At 42.3% G+C, this 25,984-nt stretch overlaps 1 protein-coding gene and 1 long non-coding RNA gene across 3 annotated transcripts; one reads left to right on the plus strand and one right to left on the minus strand.

Moving 5' to 3' along the window:
• Positions 1–341: 341 nt before the first annotated feature.
• LOC311144044 (1-phosphatidylinositol 4,5-bisphosphate phosphodiesterase delta-4-like) lies at positions 342–25,631 on the minus strand (the record flags this gene model as incomplete). The annotated part of the gene is made up of 15 exons (XM_084179980.1): positions 342–442; positions 862–1,011; positions 3,385–3,517; positions 3,671–3,846; positions 19,426–19,542; positions 19,700–19,850; positions 20,099–20,251; positions 21,965–22,117; positions 22,496–22,640; positions 22,731–22,932; positions 23,443–23,674; positions 24,057–24,186; positions 24,387–24,615; positions 24,782–24,940; positions 25,610–25,631. 15 exons carry the CDS (start codon positions 25,629–25,631, stop codon positions 342–344), a joined length of 2,253 nt encoding a protein of 750 aa, XP_084036106.1.
• Positions 6,675–7,836, plus strand: LOC311144045. 2 transcript variants are annotated; one of them, XR_014614465.1, is made up of 4 exons: positions 6,675–6,713; positions 7,036–7,139; positions 7,289–7,367; positions 7,460–7,836. It is a non-coding gene; the product is annotated as an uncharacterized lncRNA (long non-coding RNA). The 2 variants fall into 2 exon arrangements; XR_014614466.1 differs by having other exon boundaries at positions 6,688–7,139.
• Positions 25,632–25,984: the final 353 nt, after the last annotated feature.

Raw genomic sequence — 25,984 nt, forward strand, 5'->3', positions numbered from 1 at the left:
GAAAAATGCCAAGTGGGGTGAATACTTTCGCAAGCCACTGTAAATATTGGGGAAATAGCAAAAAAATCACTAAAATGCTAAAAATCCCCAGGTAAGGCTGTCTAGGCAATGAGACAAGTGGTTTTTAATCTTTCATCAGTGTGAGGCCCTGCTGATGATTGCTTGAACAGAAATGGTTATTTAGGCAGAAATCATCTAAAGCAGTTCATACAGCATATAGATTTAGCTTTCAATACTGATAACAGTTGATGCGCTGAAAGTGACAGCAATCATGAAGTATTATTGTTACCCTCCCATGTGGTTGGTGTTTGCGGCATGTTATTCAGACAATCATTGGGCCATCAGACCTCTGTTGTTAGCTCTGAGATCTTGATGTTGACAAACAGAGAAAACAGAGGGATTACCGTCCCATCTTTGGAAAGAAGGTGGATATGGCGATATCCTGTGAAGAGTGGGGAGAGGAGCCAGAAGAAATTCAGCTTGTTGTCATGGAGAACCACTTGGAAACCATCACTCATACAGTAAAATATGTACATTTGTACATAACAGGCTTAAATTAAAACACTCCGCAGTGATATTTTTTTACCTTTATTTAACTAGTCAGTTAAGAAACAAATTCTTATTTACAATGATGGCCTACCAAAAGGCAAAAGGACTCCTGCGGGGACGGGGGATGGGATTAAAAATGTAAATATAGGACAAAACACACATCACGACAATTAATCAATTGATTTAACCTTTATCCAGGTAAGTCAATAGGATCAAATTATTTTTGTACAATAATTTGAAGAAAACTGCGATTGCCATTTACCCAGTTGTCCAGACTTCACCACAGGTGTAATATGAAAAGGTCAATCTTACCTGGCTGAATACAGGTGAAGGGCACAGTGAACTGGCCCAAGAAGTCGTTCCTGGAGGCCTTGTCATAGTCCTCCACCACAAAACGCACCAAGGCCAACTCAGGGACATGGACGATAAAATTGAGGGTCTCGTTCCACAGTGGGTTAAAACCTGTAGGCAGGTGGCAGCAGAGACCAGGTTTTAGACAGCCAAGAGCAGTACAGAGGTTCTATGTCGTGTTCTATCTAATTCACTAAAACATGGCATGGTGTATAATTATATATATTTTTTTTTTACATACAGTACCAGTCAAAAGTTTGGACACACCTACTCATTCAAGCGTTTTTCTTTATTTTTACTATTTTCTACATTGTAGAATAATAGTGAAGACATCAAACTATGAAATAACACATATGGAATCATGTAGTAACCAAAAAAGTGTTAAACAAATCAAAATATATTTTATATTTGAGATTCTTCAAAGTAGCCACCCATTGCCTTGATGACAGCTTTGCACACTCTTGGCTTTCTCTCAACCAGCTTCATGAGGTAGCCACCTGGAATGCATTTCAATTAACAGGTGTGCCTTGTTAAAAGTTAATTTGTGGAATTTCTTTCCTTCTTAATGCGTTTGAGCCAATCAGTTGTGTAGTGACAAGGTAGGGTTGGTATACAGAAGATAGCCCTATTTGGTAAAAGACCAAGTCCATATTATGGCAAGAACAGCTTAAATAAGCAAAGAGAAATGACAGTCCATCATTACTTTAAGACATGAAGGTCAGTCAATCCGGAAAATTTCAAGAACTTTGAAAGTGCAGTCGGAAAAACCATCAAGCGCTATGATGAAACTGGCTCTCATGAGGACCGCCACAGGAATGGAAGACCCAGAGTTACCTCTGCTGCAGAGGATAAGTTCATTAGAGTTACCAGCCTCAGAAATTGGCAATTAACTGCACCTCAGATTGCAGCCCAAATAAATGCTTCACAGAGTTCACGTAACAGACACATTTCAACATCACCTGTTCAGAGGAGACTATGTGAATCAGGCCTTCATGGTCAAATTGCTGCAAAGAAACCACTGCTAAAGGACACCAATAAGAAGAAGAGACTTGCTTGGGCCAAGAAACACGAGCAATAGACATTAAACCGGTGGAAATCTGTCCTTTGGTTTGATGAGTCCAAATGTGATATTTTTGGTTCCAACTGCCGTGTCTTTGTGAGATGCAGAGTAGGTGAACGGATGATCTCTGCATGTGTGGTTCCCACCGTGAAGCATGGAGGAGGAGGTGTGATGGTGTGGGGGTGCTTTGCTGGTGACACTGTCTGTGAGTTATTTAGAATTCAAGGCACACTTAACCAGCATGGCTACCACAGCATTCTGCAGCGATACGCCATCCTGTAAGGTTCTGTATTTATTTTCTTAGTCAACTTTGTGTTCTTGAACGTAGCCCTGTTTCTTTGTGTTCTTGAACGTAGCCCTGTCTTTCATTTTTGTTCATTGATTTCACCTGTGTTTGTTACTCACCTGGTCTCATTAGCTCCTTATTTAGTTCAGTTCATTCTGTTTGTGCCTTGTGAGGTATTGTTCATTTTGACTCTACTAAGCCTTTTCCTAGCTCGTTTGTGAGAACCAGTTATAGCCTTCAGCCCTAGTTTTTGATTCTCCTGCCTGTTTGCCTACCTGTGTATGACCATTGCCTGCCTGTGACCACGATTCCTGCCTTTTGCGAAGGCGAAATAAACACCTGCCGCGCTCTGCACGTGAATCTACACCTTTTTTCATTACACATCCCATCTGGTTTGGGCTTAGTGGGACTATCATTTGTTTTTCAACAGGACAATGACCCAACACACCTCCAGGCTGTGTAAGGGCTATTTGACCAAGAAGGAGAGTGATGGAGTGCTGCATCAGATGACCTGGCCTCCACAATCCACCGACCTCAACCAATTTGAGATGGTTTGGGATGAGTCGGACCGCAGAGTGAAGGAAAAGCAGCCAACAAGTGCTCAGCATATGTGGGAACTCCTTTAAGACTGTTGGAAAAGCATTCCAGGTAAAGCTGGTTGAGAGAATGCCAAGAGTGTGCAAAGCTGTCATCAAGGCAAAGGGTGGCTATTTGAAGAATCTCAAATATAAAATCTATTTTTATTTGTTTAACACTTTGTTGGTTATTACATGATTCCATATGTGTTATTTCATAGTTTTGATGTCTTCACTATTATTCTACAATGTAGAAAATAGTAAAAATAAAGAAAAACCCTTGAATGAGTAGGTGTGTCCAAACTTTTAACTGGTAAAGTATATTTGTTTAAGTCTTTGTTTATTGGATAGAGAGAGATGAAAGATAGAGGTGAGTGTGTTTAAATATCATTGGGCCGGATTGGAACCCATGCTGCAGCGGTTCATGTGCACTGGAAGAAGCGGATTAGACTGCTAGACCACCTTAGGCCACAAATGCATGCATTTTAGTCCAGGAGTAGGCTGGGTCTGTACAAAGACCCCAATTAATGTGTTTTGCCAGTCCTTGAAAACTGGTCCCTCACCGTTGTTGTCAATGTAACTAGTCTCTTGCTTGGCTTGGTCTTGAAATACTCCGTAGATCTCCACTCTAACCAAAGGGTCAACGATAGAGCCCTCCTTCTGGTTCACCTTTGGTAGCTGCTGCCCACTGATCACCTGATGAACACACACACGCACATAAAATCAAAACTCGGACAAGGATACACACTCAAAGACATAGCAAACGAAACCGCCAAAACACACATCCTGCACAGGCACACTACATAACACAACAGATAGTTGTATGATACAGTGAAGTTGTTTCTGGACCTGGATAGACAGGCGGAGTGATGTGTAACCATCCCGGTCCTGGGGTCTCTCTGGGTCAAAAAAGTCATAATTCCTCATGAAGTCAGGTTTGAGGACGTAGCCACAGCAGCCGTTCTGACTGAAGAGCCCATCGTTCAGATCCATCTCTAGCCCCGCCGTCTGGAAGTTCAGAGCCACTAGGAGAACATCAAATAAATCTATATAGCCCTTTTCACAAATTTGTAACAAAGTGAAGAAGAGTGAGGAGACAATGTGTTTGTAGTCTCTAACTCTCCTTGGCTTGCACCCTGTTTCTCTCCAGACATATCTATAGTATGTGTTACCTTGTCATTTCTGGCAGTAAACCTTTTCTTTCTTCCAGCCAGGAAGCAAGCAATGTATGTATGGATGTGTACAATGTGTTTCACCAGGCCTAATTTAACATCTAATTGAAACAACAGGTTCTTAGCACATTTAAGGGAAATTGTCTTGGACAGATAGTATATAAAAAAACAAATAGTTCAGGCATAGCCCAGCTAGCACATAACGCTCTAAGAACATACATTCTGTTCTCAGAACGTGAAGAAAACATTCCATAAAAACAACAAGAAAACTTTAGTAACGTTCGAAGAATGTTATTTAAAAACATATACATTCCGGTCTCAGCATCAACAAAACTCTCTCTATCCTCTATCTTGTTAAGTGTGTTCAGGTGTGTTGGCCTCGCCCACTAATTGGCCACACCTGATCTTTTTAAATTTTATTTTATTGAATGTTTAAAACATACAATCTACTTGCAGTGAAGCCGCTCAACATCTACATCACATTAGTCATCTAACAAACTCCCATCCAGAGCGACCCACAGCAGCAACCAGGATAAACGCCCTGCTCAAGGGCACGTCGACAGATCTCCCACAAGGTCAAAAAACGGGGATCCGAACCAGCGACCTATCAGCCACCGGCCCAAGCTCCCAACCACCAGGCCACCAGCCCTCCAAGATCCCCCCCACAGTTCTCCGAGAGCTGCCCCTTCCACTTATCTCCAATTCTACATCCCAACCCTCAGCTTCCCTCAGCCCATCCCACCTCTCTCTGCTGGCCACCCTCTTCGGATTTCTACGCACCATATACAGTGGGGAAAAAAAGTATTTAGTCAGCCACTAATTGTGCAAGTTCTCCCACTTAAAAAGATGAGAGAGGCCTGTAATTTTCATCATAGGTACACGTCAACTATGACAGACAAAATGAGAATTTTTTTTCCAGAAAATCACATTGTAGGATTTTTAATGAATTTATCTGCAAATTATGGTGGAAAATAAGTATATGTTCAATAACAAAAGTTTCTCAATTCTTTGTTATATACCCTTTGTTGTAGGGGTGTAACGATCCATCTACTACATCGATGTATCGATTTATATTCCTATGATCCAACTACATCGATCTGTGCTCGGCGAGTTGGCCTTTTGGACAACATATATCAATCTAACATCGTTTTAAAATGTAATAAATCGATTGTATCGATACTAGGAAATAACCCATTGGATTTAAGCACGTCAGACTTTATATGGATGTTTTTTCTTAGCACTTTTAATGATAAAGGCTTTAAACATTACTCGATTCAGTCTGCCTATCCGTGACGTCATCGCCCCGCGCCAGCAGCAGCGCAAAGGCTCAAAGACAACAAAACATAGCATGGCGGACGACAGAGGAGAAGCCGACGAGCGAGAAATTATCAAGCCACCATTGCGGTCCAGTGTGTGGAAACACTTTGGCTTTTGCAAAGACGGAGATGTTCTAAATAAGTCGCTCGCTGTTTGTAGGATATGTAAAGGTCAAGTAAAGTACAACGGCAACACGACAAATCTCTCCAACCACCTACTAAGGCGCCATGGGATTTCACACAACACCGACCGTCCAGGCACCTCTTGCAGCGTTCCCGCTGCTACAGCAGCGAAAGGTAAAGTCAACTCTGCAGAAGCCTCAGGTCTCGCCTGCATGTTTAGTCAGAGACTAGGCCAAAACTCAGCTCGGGCGAAAAACATCACGGCAACAATTGCCAAGTTTATCTGCAAAGACATGCGACCCTACAGTGTGGTTGAAAATCCGGGATTCCGTGAAATTATTCAAACATTGGAGCCAAGGTACACAATACCAAGCCGACCACACTTCTCAGAAAAGGTTATTCCTGCATTGTACGAAAGTACTAAGAATGATGTGAAGCTGTCGCTTTCTCAAGCTGAACGAGTAGCGATAACGACAGATGGCTGGACGTCATGCTCAAATCAAGGGTATGTGACAATTACCTCTCATCACATTGATCCGGAGTGGAAAATGAAGACCTTTGTTCTGCTAACCAGAATTTTAAATGAAGCCCATACTGGTAAAAATATTGGCGCGTTACTGCGTGAAGTCTGCTTGGAGTGGAAAATCTACGACAAGAATCCTGCCATCGTCACAGATAACGCCAGGAATATGATTGTGGCCGGTGCAGAAGCCCAGTTCAGTCCACACATTACCTGCTTCGCACATACACTCAACCTTGCCTCGCAGAAGGGTTTGGGGGTGGACCGTGCTTCCAGGTTGTTGGGGAAAGTGCGAAAAATTGTTGGATATTTTCACCGCAGCCCGATTGCATGTCACGCCCTACAGGAAAAACAAACTCTGATGGATTTACCAAAACATAAACTGATCCAAGAAATAATCACCAGATGGAACAGTTCATTCGAAATGCTTGAACGTTTTTTGGAACAACAGCCAGCTATAATGGCAACTCTGATGTCCAAGGATCTACGAAAGGGGGTCACAGATGTAGGCACGCTGAGTGAGAGTGATATTGCCAACATGAATGACATTGTTCAGTTGATGGGTCCTGTCAAAATGGCAACCACTGTGATGTGTGAAGAAGACCAGCCAACTCTCTCTGTAATTGCTCCTCTTCAAGCAAAACTGCTGAAACACCTACAGCCATGCGAAGACGACTCAACCCTGGTTGCAGAGATTAAGAGGGTGATGGCCAGTGACCTCGCCACACGCTACAGAGGCACCCAAGATGCTCTCAACATAGGTAATTAATTTGGAGTCTTAATTAAAATCAACTTGGTTAATATTTTAGGTTATTAGACTGTATTAATTTGTAAAATGCCACACCTTTGCGTTTTCAAGTTTGAATTTGAGTTGTTTTTTCATATGGAAAAGTAAACAAGATATCTGCAATACAATTCTTAGTTCATGGTGGCTTTACATCATCACTGTGCCACATTTCTTTTAAACATACTAAAGTTTAATCTTCTGATTATTTTGTGTATGAGGAGGTGGTCATCACTTGCAATTTCAGGTCAACTTAATTTAATAATGCAATGAATGCAATATTCTTGTTCTTTAAACAGCATCAGCGTTGGACCCGCGATTTAAAGAACTGCCCTACCTGGAAAAAGAGGACAGAGAACAGGTCTACACAAAACTGGTTTTTGAGGCAGAAGTGTCCCACCAGGTAACTCTTCTCTTTCCTCTGCTCTTTTCTCTTCTCCCCTTTCATTTGTCCTCTCTCAAATCTCATCTGTTCTTTATCTTCCTCTAAATTTATGTGTGCAGTTTTACAGAGCAGAAATTTGAACAGTTCACACATTCTTACATCAATAGATGCAAGCAATGGGAAATCAGGAGGAAGACGAGGGAAGCTCAAGCACAAAGCTGTCAGGATTCAATGAAGAGACCACAGGTGTGTTTCATGTGATACCAATAAAAGATTGTTGTTGTTTTGTATTAATGAGAAACATGACTATATTTTGAAATATATTTCTTATATTGTAGCTCCAAATGAGTCACCTCCTTGTAAGAAGAAAGCCTTAGATGCGCTGTTTGGCGATTCCTTCACCCAAAGAGAAAGAAAATCCACAAGCGAGACAGCCAGAGCAGAGGTGTTAAGGTACCGAGCAAAAGATGCGTTGCCTTTGACTGAAAATGCCATGAAGTGGTGGAGATCTCAGGAGAAAGAGCTACCTGTACTTTCCACCCTTGCTAAACGGTACCTGTGCATTCCAGGCACCAGTGTGCCAGCAGAACGAGTTTTTAGTACTGCTGGCGACATAGTGAACGCACAGAGAAGTGTTCTGCGGCCAGATCATGTTGATCAGTTGATATTTTTGAAAAAAAATCTGTAGTCATTGAAGAGTAGCCTAGTAGGTTACACTTGATATTTTGTTGAATATTGTTTGTTTATTAAAATGAGAGTAGTAGCAGGTTCATCCACTGCTCATTCAACCTGAAGAATTGTTGGTTGCACTTTATTTTTGATATTAATACTGTATTTGTATTGTAATGTTGAAAAACAAAAGCAGAAGTAGCAGGTAAACCTACTGTTAATTCAACCTGAAGAGATGTTGGTTGCACTTTATTTTTGATATTAATATTGAATATTTTCATGTTGAAAAACAAAAGCAGAAGTAGCAGGTAAACCTACTGTTAATTCAACCTGAAGAGATGTTGGTTGCACTTTATTTTTGATATTAATATTGAATATTTTCATGTTGAAAAACAAAAGCAGAAGTAGCAGGTAAACCTACTCTTTATTCAACCTGAAGAGATGTTGGTTGCACTTTATTTTTGATATTAATATTGTAATATTTTTATGTTGAAAAACAAAAGCAGAAGTAGCAGTTAAACCTACTGTTAATTCAACCTGAAGAGATGTTGGTTGCACTTTATTTTTGATATTAATATTGTAATATCTTTATGTTGAAAAACAAAAGCAGAAGTAGCAGGTAAACCTACTGTTGAAATGTTGGTTGCACTTACTGTACTTTTATTGAAAATGTATTGAATATTGAAAATGAGATCAGACAATTTTAACTTCCTGTTAATTCAACCTAAAGTGTTGTTTGCACTTTATTCAAATAAAATGTGAATGGATTTGCCATTCATTGTTGTTTACTTGTTTATTTATATTCATAATTAATTGATACCTGATTCCATTACAAGAAACAGGAATCTAGGAAACTTCACCTGCACTGTCCAGTATCCAGGTATTTATTTCAGTCACACTGGTTGAATTTTTGGCTAAAAGGTTACTGAATCGATTTCAAGTCACTGAATCGTTTTGGATCGTATCGTTCTAAATGAACCAATATCGTCCTTGAATCGTATCGACAACCACAAATCGTGATACAAATCGAATCGTTGTTAAAACGAATCGTTACACCCCTACTTTGTTGGCAATGACACAGGTCAAACGTTTTCTGTAAGTCTTCACAAGGTTTTCACACACTGTTGCTGGTATTTTGGCCCATTCCTCCATGCAGATCTCCTCTAGAGCAGTGATGTTTTGGGGCTGTCGTTGGGCAACACGGACTTTCAACTCCCTCCAAAGATTTTCTATGGGGTTGAGATCTGGAGACTGGCTAGGCCACTCTAGGACCTTGAAATGCTTCTTACGAAGCCACTCCTTCGTTGCCCGGGCGGTGTGTTTGGGATCATTGTCATGCTGAAAGACCCAGCCACGTTTCATCTTCAATGCCCTTGCTGATGGAAGGAGGTTTTCACTCAAAATCTCACGATACATGGCCCCATTCATTCTTTCCTTTACACGGATCAGTCGTCCTGGTCCCTTTGCAGAAAAACAGCCCCAAAGCATGATGTTTCCACCCCCATGCTTCACAGTAGGTATGGTGTTCTTTGGATGCAACTCAGCATTCTTTGTCCTCCAAACACGACGAGTTGAGTTTTTACCAGAAAGTTCTATTTTGGTTTCATCTGACCATATGACATTCTCCCAATCCTCTTCTGGATCATCCAAATGCACATGTACTGGCTTAAGCAGGGGGACACGTCTGGCACTGCAGGATTTGAGTCCCTGGCGGCGTAGTGTGTTACTGATGGTAGGCTTTGTTACTTTGGTCCCAGCTCTCTGCAGGTCATTCACTAGGTCCCCCCGTGTGGTTCTGGGATTTTTGCTCACCGTTCTTGTGATCATTTTACCCCACGGGGTGAGATCTTGCGTGGAGCCCCAGATCGAGGGAGATTATCAGTGGTCTTGTATGTCTTCCTTTTCCTAATAATTGCTCCCACAGTTGATTTCTTCAAACCAAGCTGCTTACCTATTGCAGATTCAGTCAGACCAGCCTGGTGCAGGTCTACAATTTTGTTTCTGGTGTCCTTTGACAGCTCTTTGGTCTTGGCCATAGTGGAGTTTGGAGTGTGACTGTTTGAGGTTGTGGACAGGTGTCTTTTATACTGATAACAAGTTCAAACAGGTGCCATTAATACAGGTAGAGTGGAGGACAGAGGAGCCTCTTAAAGAAGAAGTTACAGGTCTGTAAGAGCCAGAAATCTTGCTTGTTTGTAGGTGACCAAATACTTATTTTCCACCATAATTTGCAAATAAATTCATTAAAAATCCTACAATGTGATTTTCTGGAAAAAAAATGCTCATTTTGTCTGTCATAGTAGACGTGTACCTATGATGAAAATTACAGGCCTCATCTTTTTAAGTGGGAGAACTTGCACAATTGGTGGCTGACTAAATACTTTTTTCCCCACTGTATCTTTCAACTATGCTGTGATGTTTAACATACAGTTTTAATCTATCTAATCAAATAGAATCCACAGATTGCGAGTTGAAGATAAATACTTTTACTAAGAGTATTAGTATATTAGTAATTGACTGACCAGGTGTCTCCAGATCTCCCAACAATGTTATTTCTAGGGTCAATGTTAGATGAATGTTATGCTTTTTCAACCATTCCTGAACCTGAGACCAGAAACAGGCTACCTGAGGGCAATACCAAAACAATAATTTTTTAATCTTGTGTCGTTTTATATATCAACATAAAAAATGTCACATGCGCCGAATTCAACAGCCACCTTACAGTGAAATGCTTACTTAAAAGCCCTTAACCAACAATGCAGTTTTAAGAAAAATAAGTGTTAAGAAAGTATTTACTAAAATAAACGGAGTAAAAAAATAGGTCAGTAAAAAAAAAAGATAAGAAAAAGAGAAAAATAACAAATAATTAAAGAGCAACAATAGAATAACAGTAGCGAGGCTATATACAGAGGGTACCGGTACAGAGTCAACGTGCGGGGGCATAGGTTAGTTGAGGTCAGTGGCGGCTCCTGAAAAAATTCTCAGGGGGGGCAATTTTTCTGATGATTTAGGTGACCTACACACATTTTAAAAAAGATATGTCCAGCAACAACATGAAGACAGGGGCAGCATATAAGTCAATACCAGAAGCATTTATTGACTGATCTCAAAAGTGTTGGCTTACCAGGGTTGGTGGAGCCCTCAGTTTCATCTTTGCCTCGCAAAGCTAACTCAAACACTCCGCAAAACTTCACACACTGGATTAGCCGGCTGAGGATGTGGCGGTTCTTGCTAATGTCGTAGTAAATATATTTGTTATAGTGAATATGGAATATGATATGTTGAGTAAAATGTTGTGCTAAGATCTATTTAGGTCAGGAGCTGGTTATAAGTTCTGTTCCTATCCAATAACAATGGACAAAAGGGTCCTATCTTGTCAGCCTTGTCAGTTTCAGTTCTCCAGTAAACTTGTGATTATCAACACTAACCTCATCGTTGTGGCGGCGGACAGCTAGCCTGTATCCCTCATCCAGTTGAGTGGGAATGTTCACTCTCCCCAAAGCAGACAATCTCAAACAGCTATCCATGTGGGTCTTTGACAGCTCATGTTTCTTAATCTTTCCTGAAAGATGGTGCATGTCCGTTACACACCAGTCGCTGTCCAAGCGGTGCTGTCTGCCGTGCCGCCTTCAGGGTGAAAGAGTAAGCAGGGGGTAGCAGAAGACTGCATTAGCTACATCGCAGCCTGCTAGCCAGGTTTTTCGTTCGTACCAATTTTTGGAAAATCCTCGGGTGTAGGACTTCCCCCCTTTAGTAGAAACCTGTTGAATTATTAAATTTGGTCTGGGAGGTCCTAATTGTTTCGTTGCCAATTTATCTTGATTTGTTCGCCGACAAAAAGTAACTTATTTCAAAGAGACAATCGAGTTGCACTGAACGCTATAGCCATCTTGATAGTAGTACGTGAATTGATTGATGAGGCTACCCGCTCTTTTCTTAGTTACGTTCATGGTTACGTTACGTATGACGAAAGCGCGTAAGTGCAAGCCCTCAGAAACCCATAGAGATTGTATTGAAAGCTCTGATATTTGAAAAAAATAGATTTTACATGGGAGTCTATGACAGACTTCTGGGCGATTTTCAACCTGACTGAAATCGCCCCAAAAGGGGGGGGGGGGGCATTTGAAGCACGACTTTAGCCTGATTGGACATTTAGTGGCACTGTGGCAGATCAGACGTCTAGATTACAACACTGATAACTACTGTTGCCGTGATATAATTGATTAGAAAAAAAATCCCTTCCTTTTCCCGTTTGGCAGTGCGTCGCCCATATCGCCCTATTGAACACACCGCCCCTGGTTGAGGTAATATGTACATGTAGGTAGAGGTAAAGTGACCATGCATAGATAATAAACAGAGAGTAGCAGCAGCGTAAAAGAGGGGGTGGGGGACAATGCAAATAGTCCGGGTAGCCAGCGCTTTACCTGTCTGATATCAGCTCGCTTGCGCTCAGATGGGAGGGGTGGAAATATTTGAGGTGTTTCCTTAAGAACGTGATACAAAGTTCTCATTTCAGGCAGGGCTAGTATTTATTTATTTATTTCACCTTTATTTAACCAGGTAAGCCAGTTGAGAACAAGTTCTCATTTACAACTGTGACCTGGCCAAGATAAAGCAAAGCAGTGTGATAAAAACAACAACACAGAGTTACATATGGGGTAACTCAAAACATAAAGTAAAAAATACAACAGAAAATACATATACAGTGTGTGCGAATGTCGTAAGTTATGGAGGTAGGGCAATAAATAAATAGGCCATAGTGCAAAAATAGTTACAATTTCGTAATTAACACTGGAATGATAGATGTGCAAAAGATGATGTGCAAATAGAGATACTGGGGTACAAATTAGCAAAATAAATAACAATATGGGGATGAGGTAGTTGGGTGGGCTAATTTCAGAATGGCTGTGTACAGGTGCAGTGATCGGTAAGCTGCTCTGACAACTGACGCTTAAAGTTAGTGAGGGAGATAAGAGTCTCCAGCTTCAGAGATTTTTGCAGTTCGTTCCAGTCATTGGCAGCAGAGAACTGGAAGGAATGGCGGCCAAAGGAGGTGTTGGCTTTAGGGATGACCAGTGAGATATACCTGCTGGAGCACAGACTACAGATGAGTGTTGTTATGGTGACCAGTGAGCTAAGATAAGACGGGGATTTGCCTAGCAGTGATTTATAGATGACCAGGAGCCAGTGGGTTTGGCGACGAATGTGTAGTGAGGGCCAGCCAACAAGAGCGTACAGGTCACAATGGTGGGTAGTATATGGGGCTTTGGTGACAAAACGGATGGCACTGTGATAGACTACATCCAATTTGCTGAGTAGAGTGTTGGAGGCTATTTTGTAAATGACATCGCCGAAGTCAAGGATCGGTAGGATAGTCCGTTTTACGAGGGCATGTTTGGCAGCATGAGTGAAGGAGGCTTTGTTGCAAAATAGGAAGCCGATTCTAGATCTAACTTTTGATTGGAGATGCTTAATGTGAGTCTGGAAGGAGAGTTTACAGTCTAACCAGACACCTAGGTATTTGTAGTTGTCCACATACTCTAGGTCAGACCCATCGAGAGTAGTGATTCTAGTCGGGTGTGCGGGTGCAAGCAGCGTTCGGTTGAAGAGCATGCATTTAGTTTTACTAGTGTTTAAGAGCAGTTGGAGGCTACGGAAGTGTTGTATGGCGTTGAAGCTTGTTTGGAGGTTTGTTAACACAGTGTCCAATGAAGAGCCAGATGTATACAAAATGGTGTCGTCCGCATAGAGGTGGATCCGAGCGTCACTAGCAGCAAGAGCGACATCATTGATATACACAGAGAATAGAGTCGGCCCGAGAATTGAACCCTGTGGCACCCCCATAGAGACAGCCAGAGGTCCAGACAACAGGCCCTCCGATTTGACACATTGAACTCTATCTGAGAAGTAGTTGGTGAACCAGGCGAGGCAGTCATTAGAGAAACCAAGGCTATTTAGTCTGCCAATAAGAATGCGGTGGTTGACAGAGTCGAAAGCCTTGGCCAGGTCGATGAAGACGGCTGCGCAGTACTGTCTTTTATGGATCGCAGTTATAATATCGTTTAGGACCTTGAGCGTGGCTGAGGTGCACCCATGACCAGCTCGGAAACCGGATTGCATAGCGGAGAAGGTACGGTGGGATTCGAAATGGTCTGTGATCTGTTTGTTAACTTGGCTTTCAAATACTTTCGAAAGGCAGGGCAGGATGGATATAGGTCTGTAACAGTTTGGATCTAGAGTGTTACCCCCTTTGAAGAGGGGGATGACCGCGGCAGCTTTCCATTCTCTGGGGATCTCAGACGTTATGAAAGAGAGGTTGAACAGGCTAGTAATAGGGGTTGCGACAATTTCGGCGCCTAATTTTAGAAAGAGAGGGTCCAGATTGTCTAGCCCAGCTGATTTGTAGGGGTCCAGATTTTTCAGCTCTTTCAGAACATCAGCTGTCTGAATTTGTGTGAAGGAAAAGCGGGGTGGGCATGGGCAAGTTGCAGCGGAGGGTGCAGAGCTGGTGGCCGGGGTAGTGGTAGCCAGGTGGAAAGCATGGCCAGCCGTAGCATAATGCTTGTTGAAATTCTCGATTATTGTAGATTTATCGGTGGTGACAGTGTGTCCTAGCCTCAGTGCAGTGGGCAGTTGGGAGGAGGTGCTCTTATTTTCCATGGACTTTACAGTGTCCCAAAACTTTTTGGAGTTAATGCTACAGGATGCAAATTTCTGTTTGAAAAAGCTAGCCTTTGCTTTCCTAACTGATTGTGTATATTGGTTCCTGACTTCCCTGAAAAGTTGCATATCGCAGGATGTTTTTGTGCTGGTCAAGGGCAGTCAAGTCTGAGGAGAACCAGGGGCTATATCTGTAGGGATATTTAAGACCAACCAAAAGCTGGTTTTAGCGATAACGCGCTTGGTTATGGCATGAATTTTGACTGCGGAAACACAGCCTATCCAGCCGTGACTCACACTGTCCATATGCGCATGGAACAACAGTTTTTAGAAACATAAAAAACTATAGTTTTTTCCCCATTTCATTTTATTAAAAAACCAAGCATACATTTTAGCAGACGCTCTTATCCAGAGCAACTTACAGGAGCAATTAGGGTTAAGTGCATTGCTCAAGGGCACAGACAGATTTCTCACCTAGTCGGCTCGGGGATTAGAACCAGCAACCTTTCGGTTACTGGCACAACGCTCTTAACCACTAAGCTACCTGCCGCCCTAAGCATAGCCTCCCCTCCTCTCAATGAAGGCTGTTTGTTTTTGTGTTGACCAATGCAATCACCAAATAGTCAAGACCGTCGATAAAGGGTTTGGCTGGTGAGACCGCTTGGAAATAAATCTTAATTACCAAAGCTTTATTAAAATATCAAGTTTGAGAAGAGCAAAACAGTGAGCTGACATTCCTTTTTTATCTATGTATTGTAGGCAGGCCCACATTATCTTAGCCATGCAGGTCCCGTTTTGTACGTGCTTAAAACCCCCTCCATGATGTAGGCTACGTGTCCATGCCCATCATGAAACGAGAGATGAGAACCTCGGTGAATACCGAGGAAGCTCGTATTTAGAAGTTATTTTCCTGTAACAATGGCTTGTTTTCCGTTTCATATGTTCAAAACCCAAGCCTGTAGGCTGCCCTTACTACCCTAGGCCTACTATAACGAAGGCTGGTTCAACAGAAATGTGTCTTGTCTTTTTTATACTGCTGATTTTATGATATCATTACCTTTATTTCTTTATTGTTGTTGTTGTATAAGAAATACAAAAAACTGATTGCTTATTTTTCGTTTAATTTGATTTAAACCAAACTTATTAGAATCCTTCACTGTCCTGGTTTTATGGTGAGAACATCCGTGGCACGTATGCAATGTAACTTCTGGAGAAGTGTGAATGCGATCTGTAAGATGGTTCCAATATGTTTATAAAACAGATTTGGGAGCAGTATAACATTGAGTGGACATTCTCCCTTTCTCTTTATATTGGATCTTTGTCCAGCTACTGTGAAACGTTTTGATGTGAGTAAAACCCTCCCTAGTCTGTGTTGTTTTAATATTATATGCCCACGGGGAGCAATTATGATGCCTGTAAGTGTATTGGACATTTTTAAAATAAGTTAGGGTTAGGGTTAGGGTTAGTAATTATTCACTGTCTTTTTAGGCCTTATCAGTAATTAATTTAGTCTTGCTTATTGACAACGTTTGGCATTTCCATGCTCAGCCATAATGCAATTTACAGTAGGCCTAACCCCAATATCAGTGTGAATGCTATGTATATATTTCCATATTGAAGCTATGCAATTACTTAGAACAAAGTGGACTGCAAACAGGTTCAAGTTAACGTATTTAGCAAAGATGGGATAGGTCTACATTTTGTTATTTCGTTTCTGTCAGCTATTTAACAAACTATAATGGACTAACATTGGAATTGGAGTTGATTCCAAGGCAATACATAAAAGACCATAAATACACAACTTGAAGCAACCACATATTTAACAATGGAGCATGTTCTGATTGGCCAGTGAGGGGTCAAGTCTTGACACACCTACTTATTTATTCATCAAAACCCAGCCCTTTCGCACCACCACCATCATACTTGGTTGTGAAAATAGCAACAAATATTTCTGACACACCCCGAACCTATAGCTCTACCGCATTTCCATGTGTCCTATCTGTGCTTGGAGTTCAAAAAAGTTAACCCAAAATAAGCTAACAGTGTTATTACAAATGTTGTTGAAACATTCAATTAAAGTTTTAAGGTAGCCTCCAAATAACCTATAATTCCCGTTCTTGGAGCGTTAATATAACCTCCAGGGGCGGTGTGTTCAATAGGGCGATATGGGCGACGCACTGCCAAACGGGAAAAGGAAGGGATTTTTTTTCTAATCAATTATATCACGCCAACAGTAGTTATCAGTGTTGTAATGTCCAATCAGGCTAAAGTCGTGCTTCAAATGGCTCCCCCCCCTTTTGGGGCGATTTCAGTCAGGTTGAAAATCGCCCAGAAGTCTGTCATAGACTCCCATGTAAAATCTATTTTTTTCAAATTTCAGAGCTTTCAATACAATCTCTATGGGTGTCTGAGGGCTTGCACTTACGCGCTTTCGTCATACGTAACGTAACCATGAACGTAACTAAGAAAAGAGCGGATTGTGTCTTTGAAAGAAGTTCCTTTTTGTCGGCGAACAAATGAAGATAAATTGGCAACGAAACAATTAGGACCTCCCAGACCAAATTTAATAATTCAACAGGTTTCTACTAAAGGCGGAAAGTCCTACACCCGAGGATTTTCCAAAAATTGGTACGAACGAAAAAATAACATTGCCACTCAACTGGATGAGGGATACAGGCTAGCTGTCCGCCGCCACAACGATGAGGTTAGTGTTGATAATCACAAGTTTACTGGAGAACTGAGACCAAGTAGAGACTTTGGACAGGGTGGATATGGTATAATAAAGGCAGTTTATTCAGAGGTAAAGATATCTGGAATCGCGTGCACGGACCCGTTCGTCAAACTCTTAGGGAGCTATACATTAAGCCCCATTACTTACCATATCAGATAAGAGAAATTGCTGCAGCTACATATATTTTACATCCTGGCCCTACATAGTTCACTATTTGCATCACTTACCAAAATATTACATGTGGTCATATATGCTTGGAAAGTGGAGATGCCATAGAACGTCAAAAAAGTAAACATTGCTGGAGACACATTGCCGTTTTGGAGAAGACATCGCGTTTGCTAGCGAAGAGATTTGTTGTGGCAAATGAACTTGGGCTGGGAATTGCCAGGAACCTCACGATAAGATATATGCATTGCGAGTCTCATGATTCTATACGTATTGCGATTCGATACTGTGATTTTATTGCGCACCATATGTCTGTTGCAGAGGGATCAGAAAGCCATGAGAACGAGTTTTGATCAGTCATGGAAATAAAAGTGCTGAAAACAAATTGGCTCCCAATGTGAAAAGATTGAGAACAAGCTATGAAGGAACAATAATGGTGTTTTGGTGCAGGTACAGCCAACTAGCGCTAAAATATTGCGATATTGTCAATACAGTATATCGTAAAGTATCACTATGTAACTCGATTTCTTTCACCCCAATCCCTCAAATTAACGGTAAATAACTGAATTGTTTGCCCCACATTTAGCTAAGATGATTAGCTAGCCAGCTAAAATGTTTTATTTAGTTAGCAGTCGCATCTACAATAGTTTACTGTCAATAACATGTCTCCAAAAATGACGTGGTGTCTCCAATTGTGTTGACATTTTACAATTGCGATGCGCATCCATGAGTATCCACTTTCTGTAGCTCAGCTGGTAGAGCACGGCGCTTGTAACGCCAAGGTAGTGGGTTCGATCCCCGGGACCACCCATACACAAAAATGTATGCACGCATGACTGTAAGTCGCTTTGGATAAAAGCGTCTGCTAAATGGCATATTATTATTATTATTATTATTATCTGAAGAGAGCCCCGAAACATTGTGTGCAGACATTTTATGCAATAAATGAAGTAGGTTGAATCTAGTAGTTCTGATCTTCTGATTGGTCCTGATGAGTTGGGCGAGGTCCCCTCCAGGCTACTGTCACTGTTGCATTGGCTCTGAGTCGGGTTCTCTGTCTTCAAATGTTCAGCCTAAGAGAGGGGATTTTTGTGTGTGTGTGTGTGTGTTTAACAGTGATGATGTGTGTGTGTGTGTGTGTGTGTGTGTGTGTGTGTGTGTGTGTGTTTAACAGTGATGATGTGTGTGTGTGTGTGTGTTGTGTGTGTGTGTGTGTGTGTGTGTCCTCAGAGCAAGAACTCGTGAGTTGGAAGAACTGAGAGGCCTATGGCGTGGGTGTTGTCCTTGGCCACCTGCTGACAAGGCTGACAAGATAGGACCCTTTTGTCCATTGTTATTGGATAGGAACAGAACTTATAACCAGCTCCTGACCTAAATAGATCTTAGCACAACATTTTACTCAACATATCATATTCCATATTCACTATAACAAATATATTTACTACGACATTAGCAAGAACCGCCACATCCTCAGCCGGCTAATCCAGTGTGTGAAGTTTTGCGGAGTGTTTGAGTTAGCTTTGCGAGGCAAAGATGAAACTGAGGGCTCCACCAACCCTGGTAAGCCAACACTTTTGAGATCAGTCAATAAATGCTTCTGGTATTGACTTATATGCTGCCCCTGTCTTCATGTTGTTGCTGGACATATCTTTTTTAAAATGTGTGTAGGTCACCTAAATCATCAGAAAAATTGCCCCCCCTGAGAATTTTTTCAGGAGCCGCCACTGATAACCTCCCAGGAAAACATTCAAGGAACCAGAGTAAATGTTCTCAGAACCTCCCTGCAACCTAAAAATAAACTTTCCCAGGACGGGCAACATTTTTACTTCTGTTCTCAGAACATTTAAAAAACATTCCGTTTTACAGGTCAGTAAACGTATAAAATAAAAATAATATGCCATTTAGCAGACGCTTTTATCCAAAGCGACTTACAGTCGTGTGTGCATACATTTTTGTATGCACACGTATGACTTCCTTCCCAGAACCAATAGGAAACCAAAAGTGCTAGCTTGTTTAAAAACAGATTTACTGTACAAGTTTGACATGAGTACACAATGGTTTAAGCGAAGAGGCTCTCACCTATCTGACAGCCTACATTCCACAGCTCCTGTGGGTTGTAGTTGGAGGAGTCGGTCCTCATGCCACTGGGGTAGACCCTGCTCAGCTGTCTGCTGTTGTGGCGCACAAACTCCGCCCCTGAGAAAGACATAGCCATACAGTGACGCTTTTTCCTATCCCCTAACCCAGGGGACCTACAACAGTGAATGGGTGTGAATTCCTAACCAATGATCCTTGGCAATATATCAATACATTGTTTGCTATGTAGGTATTGCTAAAATTGTTCAGGGCGCACCTGTGTCCTTTGCAAGTTTCCTGGCCTTGGACTCAGAGAAGGAGGACATCTCGTAGCACTTGGAGTGCAGGCGAGAGTACTCAAAGCTGTGGAAATGAACACTCTTGCAGTACACCACCAGATCCGAGAGTTCCCTGGAGAACTTGGATTTCTGAAGAGACAGGGCGTGACGTGTAAGGGAACAAATATCACCTGCTTTGTGGCCATTAATTAAATCACGGCAAATCATGATTAGCTGGCAGGTCAAGGCACAGTGTTCATTGTTTGCTTAGTGTGTGATCTTTTTTGCAAAATGGCGGACTGTATTGTCAGTAATAATGTAGTAATGTATAAGTGTAATAGTTGGTGCAGATGACGGCAAGCGTCCATCCTTCCACATACATCTGTCCAGCCACATACCTTATCATTGAGACAAAGGGCTTCTGCAGACGGGCTCTTAGGGTCAGTCTCATCTTCGTCACTGACCTCATCAGTGACCTCATCGGTCAGCGTTTCACTCTCTTCTAGGCCGCCAATCTTCTTGGCTTTCAGAAGGACCTTTCCCTTCAGATCCTTATATGAGTATGCACGAATCCAAGGACACATGCGCGCACGCACGAGCACACATACATACACACACACAAACGTGTATAGATGGCATAATGTATAATAACTGATACCAATGTATAGATGATGTAATGTATTATAGATGACGCCAAAGGAAATACTGTACCATGATAGTGTCTCAAAACTCAATTTGAGTGTTCCACAATATGTTTTTGTTTTATCTGTATTTTGTATTGTCAATTATTGTATCATTGTGGAGTGACACTTTAATACATTTTTCTAACTAACTTTAGTCTAACACACACATACAAAAACACACACCTCATTGAATATTTCTAATTATTTTAAGTGCTCTAACTGGAAAGAATAGTATTAAAATCACTGGAGACATAAAACATCACTGCTGGATAAAAACCTGAACATAGTCATAGATAGGAAATCAAATCCTTAGAGAACGTCTTCTCAATTCGACTTGCCTTGCTAAATAATTGATTTGCCTTGTTGAAGAATGGTTACAGTAGAGTAGATAAATAGAACAGAACAGAATAGAATAGATACACTTTTCTTGCCCAGGGACCCCCACCCAGGCAAACGGGCGACCCAGGGACCCCATCGTATGTTAGCAAAAAAAAAACACATCTTATCTTATCAGGTGAATGTAATCAACATTCTAAAATGAATAGATTTGGTAGACAATTTCATTATTTAGACCTCCTCACAGATCATTGGAAGAGGACCTTCCTATAACAATCTATTAACTAGAACGGTATCTTGGCTGCATAGAGAAAATGTTGCTGTTGTAAAGCTCATTTTCTGCAATTCTATGCATTTTGCCATGGCTCATGCTGTGTTCCTCTGCTCAAACATCATAACAAATTTCAATGGGCATGTGCCCTGAATGCCCGTTTTGGGATTTTTTTTTATTCTCCCTGACTGTCTAGCTTTTATTTGATTGTTAGCGCTCAAAGATGGTATTATTTTTTAAATATTGTCACGTCTCCTCCCGTTGCTCCCCTCCGGCGCTCTGATTCGCCGGTCTACTGAGCCACCGGTCTGAGTGCACCACCTCGGCAACACCGGAATGGAAACCCAACGCACCCTAATCACCTCCAGCGCACCTGCACCTCATCATCTCATCACCACCACTATATAGCCCTGGACTGTTCAGTGTTGTGTTGTATGTGATTGTTAGTGTCTTGTCGTGTACGCGCTGTTGTTGTTCTCTTGCTCAGTGTTAAGTAACCCTCTACATTGTTGATTCCTGCGTCTGCGTCCTGCCTCTTTGTATCCTCAGTACTCGTCACAAATATATATAGTTCAATATCTTTTCTGCATGCTTTCAATCTGTTTTTTGTTGTTTTAAATTACCACTTAGATGGCCTTCCTAATAATTTTCTATAAAGAAATAAACCTGTAATTAACACCAATGATTGTAATTTCCTCCATATTAAAGGGATAGTTTGAGATTTTGGCAATGAAGCCATTTACCTACTTCAGTGTCAGCTAGCATGCTAACTGTTCTTGTAGACTCATTGCGCTAACGCTAGTTAGCATTGGCTTGTGAAAGTACCTCTAACTTCCTTTATACTGGACGCAGAGACATAAAAATGGTATCCACGATGGTACACCCAAAAATCCCCAACAAATTATCCCCCCACAAAAAAAGTGTGGACCCCCTGCACTACCAACCGGAACCCTAAGGTCCAGCGTTGGTCTTACCTGGGGAGAGGGCAGCTCTTGAGGAACCAGTCTGTCGAGGGGAGCCCTGAGCAGTGTGTCCCCCAGGATGGTGTCCAGAAGCTGGGCCATGACCCTCTGCTGCTCCATGCTGCAGTGGTTCTCCAGGGACAGGATGACAGGAAACTCAGACACCTGGGACACAGGGAGAGGGGACAGACGGAATGCCTAAAGGAATGTGTTGAACTTTTACAGTAGTTTTTTTACAGTCATTTTTCTGAGAAGAGGTGAAGTAAGGCTGAAGACAGGATATTTTATGATGCTGCTGCTGCTTCAGGAAGTCGTCCAGCTCAGCAAGGGTTAATGTCTGTCCATCCCGAGAATAGTCCTGGAACACCCGCCACACGTTCTCCCTCTCCGTCAGCATCTTGTAGAACTGGACTTGGTTGAAGCAAAAACCAATACAGAAGACAAATAACCAGAACCACTAAGAGACTGGATTATATTTAGAGTTGGGGATAGAGCTGCTGTGGTCATGATGGCTACAGTTAATGAAGCTATTGAAATGCCCACCTTGAAGGCGTACTCCCCCAGTGTGGTGATAACGTCTCTGAAAAGGATCTTGGATGTGAAGGTGTGGCCGTGATAAACAACCGGCTCTCCATTTGGCCCATCCCAACAGTCCACCTCGACGCAACGGCAGCCACGCTTCAGAGCCCTGCACAGAGCACACAGACAGAGGTGTATATCAAAAGCTGTTTGAATAGGGCCTTACTGCCATGTAAGTTTTGAGTGTTTTGTTCCTCACTGGATGTAGGCCTCCTGGCTGCTCTGTCCTCTGAGCTGGTCCTCCATCAGGTAGGTGTTGTGGGAGGAGCAGATAAAGTAGTGGCTGAGGGGCTGGCTCATGTCCTGGTGCAGGGTCAGCCACTTGGGATCCAAGACAGCACCCTCCGGAGAGACCAGGTACGTTTGGAAGCCATCTATAGACATGGCCCCGTGTTTCTTGGCTGTGAGAAGACATGGGAAGTCCCGTCTTTTTATAAGTCAACCCAATCAGAAAATGCTCAGTAACTACATCTCTCTGTTGATTGTGGTTGACAATGGCAGTTGATTACAATTGACTATGGTCAGTATAAATGTGGTCAATCATGGTTACTTGTTTAAAACATTTTTTTTTAGATACATGTATGTTTTTATTAGACATTCAATATACAATACTTAACATAAGTACAAATATATATAACAAATATATTTCTTATTGGAACCCCCCCCCCCCCAACAAACAACAAAGTCAAAAAATAAATAAATATATATATATACAATATTACAACATATTTTAAATGAATCATGGTTACTTGTTGACCGGCCATTGTGGGCTCTTGTGGTTCACTCAGGTAGACTAGGTAATGATCATTGTGGTTGTCGTTCATTATGATTGACATTGTCTTAATGAGGCTATTAATGATCTCATTCATATAGTTGACTGTGGTTGACCACAGTTGCACAGTGGTCCTTACCATTCTCTGAGGGTTCATAGCGGTCAATCAGCTCCTGGGCGTGCTCCTGACTCCTCTCCCCCTCCTGCTGCTCCTGCTTCAGGAAGTCCTCCAGCTCAGCGAGGGTTAATGTCTGTCCGTCCCGAGAATAGTCCTGGAACACCCGCCACACGTCCTCCCTCTCCGTCAGCATCTTATAGAACTGGACAAACTCCTCGTTCTCCAGATAACCTGACTCTGACTTGTCAGCCATCTGGGGGTAAAAGCAAAGAGCAGAATAATTGTCTACTTCAGAGAAGTGGTGTTCCCATGACACCTTATGATGGTAGACCACTGACAGTGTACTCGTTTACGATGACATCATAGAAAATAAACCAATGTTGGGGTTAATTCCACCACTTACAACATCCACATTTAACTACTGCTCACAATACTTTAAGGCTGATTACATGTAAAAAATCTATGGATTTGCATGCGAGTACATGAGCATATGCCTAAATACCAAATGAATGGGAAAGATAAGCACCATCCCATTCATTTGTGATTGAGAGACAAATAGCTGGATCGATACAACAGTTAGCATGGGAGATGGACTCAATTCAAAAGCGAACAGTAGATGATGATGGGAACCTCACCGTGAAAAGGCGAAGAGCGTACTCCTCGTTCATGTCCACGTTCATCATCTTCAGCAGTGTGCGCACCTCCTTGAAGTTCATCCGTCCATCCTTGTTTTTATCTGCCTTTTGAAACCAGTCCCAGATCCACCTGAGAACAGGAAGACGGTGGCTAAGGGCAATACTTTTTTTCCCCCTCTACCCTCAACCTCTCCGATCATTTTCATGATGTCTAAGGGCAACACTTAGTAAGAGATTATATAGAATGGAGCAACATTATAGACAGTCATTGGTTTGTATGGTTGATCAATCCTTATATTGTATTTAATGCTGAGCATGGAACAAGGATACTGGTCGAGCCTTTCCTTGTCATTCATGCTCTCAGTGTTCTGGATCAGTTTGCGTATGCCCCGGATCCAGACCTGCGCCTCGGACGGCGACTCCGCCACTAGGTCCAGGTTGCTGCGGCGACCACGGAACACCAGGGTGAAACAGAGGTCAGCTGGGAACTCATCAGCGATACTCAGCAGGATCTCCGACTGGTGACCCTCGCGCACCACCTCCACATCAGCCACAGAGACTAAGAGGGAACATTAGGCATCATGTGAAGACATACTTAGGCTTTTTCTATGCTAAAGTGATTTCTCAATAGATGATTGTATGCCTCATCCTTTTTTCAAGAGAGAAATACTATGCTGTCTCCTCCCTGCTTCCTCCACCCACACCCACACACTTGCAGTACTCACAGGTGGAGTGGCCTGTCCCTGCCCACCTGGACTTGTACCAGATGGTCTGGCCATCGTCCTGCAGGTGGAAGTGCCGCTGCTTCTTCCCAGAGCGAGACTTGACCTTCCTCAACATTGCCCCTGCCTTCATCACCTGGAGGTCCTCGTCACCCTGGGCAACTGTGCAGGATCAGGGGTTAGGGGTCAAGGCTGGGGTCAAAGGTCATCTTGACGTCCTTACAAATACAGTCATAATCAATTTAGACCTCATGTTGGTTCTCTATTCTGGTTAATGGAGGCTGATACTGTCACACCCTGATCTGTTTCACCTGTCTTGTGCTTGTCTCCACCCCCCACCAGGTGTCTCCCATTTGTTCCCATTCCCTGTGCATTTATACCGGTGTTTTCTGTCTGCCTGTTGCCAGTTTGTCTTGTCTCGTCAAGCCTACCAGCGTGTTGTTCCGTACTCCTGTTTTTTCCTAGTCCCTGTTTTCTAGTCCTCCCGGTTCCAACCTTTTCTGCCTGCCCTGACACTGAGCCCGCCTGCCATACCATTCAGTCTGCCCTGACCTTGAGCCTGCCTGCCGCCCTGTACCTATCGGACTCAGACCTGGTTTACAAACTTCTGCCTGTCCTCGACCTGCCTCTTGCCTGCCCCTTGTATTTGAATAAATATCAGAGACTCGAACCATCTGCCTCCTGTGTCTGCATCTCGGTCTCATCCTGTGTCGTTATAGACACAGTAACTGTATTCCAAAATCATTTTTGAGATTTGATCAGAAGAAACTAAATTGTATTATTGCATTATTGATGCAACCTCATGCAACCTTTTAGTATATGTCAACTTACACAAGCTTTGGGGAGAATCCATTGCTAGCCTTGACACATGCCTTTGGGAATTTCCTGCAAAAAAATAAGACAAAAATAATTGCTGTGATACATATTATGCTGTGATAGTGAAAAAAGTACATAGGCGTTATAAAATAGCGGTAGTAAGATAGTTCCCTCCCTAATTCCTGGTCAGTGTGGACCACCATGGCTGAATAATCGATCTAACTGTGTCATCAACATTTTGGCTGGGTTGCATGCAGAACTCGGAAATCCAATCAGACTTATGCTTTCTCTTTCTATCTACTGATTAGCTAAGAGGGAGAATGGTAGAAGATTGACAACCCAAAACTTGGCATTTCTTACAGTCGGTGTGCTGCGTGGATTCAAGCAGTA

Source organism: Coregonus lavaretus (assembly GCF_964263955.1).
Source record: "Coregonus lavaretus genome assembly, chromosome: 16".
Taxonomy (NCBI): domain Eukaryota; kingdom Metazoa; phylum Chordata; class Actinopteri; order Salmoniformes; family Salmonidae; genus Coregonus; species Coregonus lavaretus.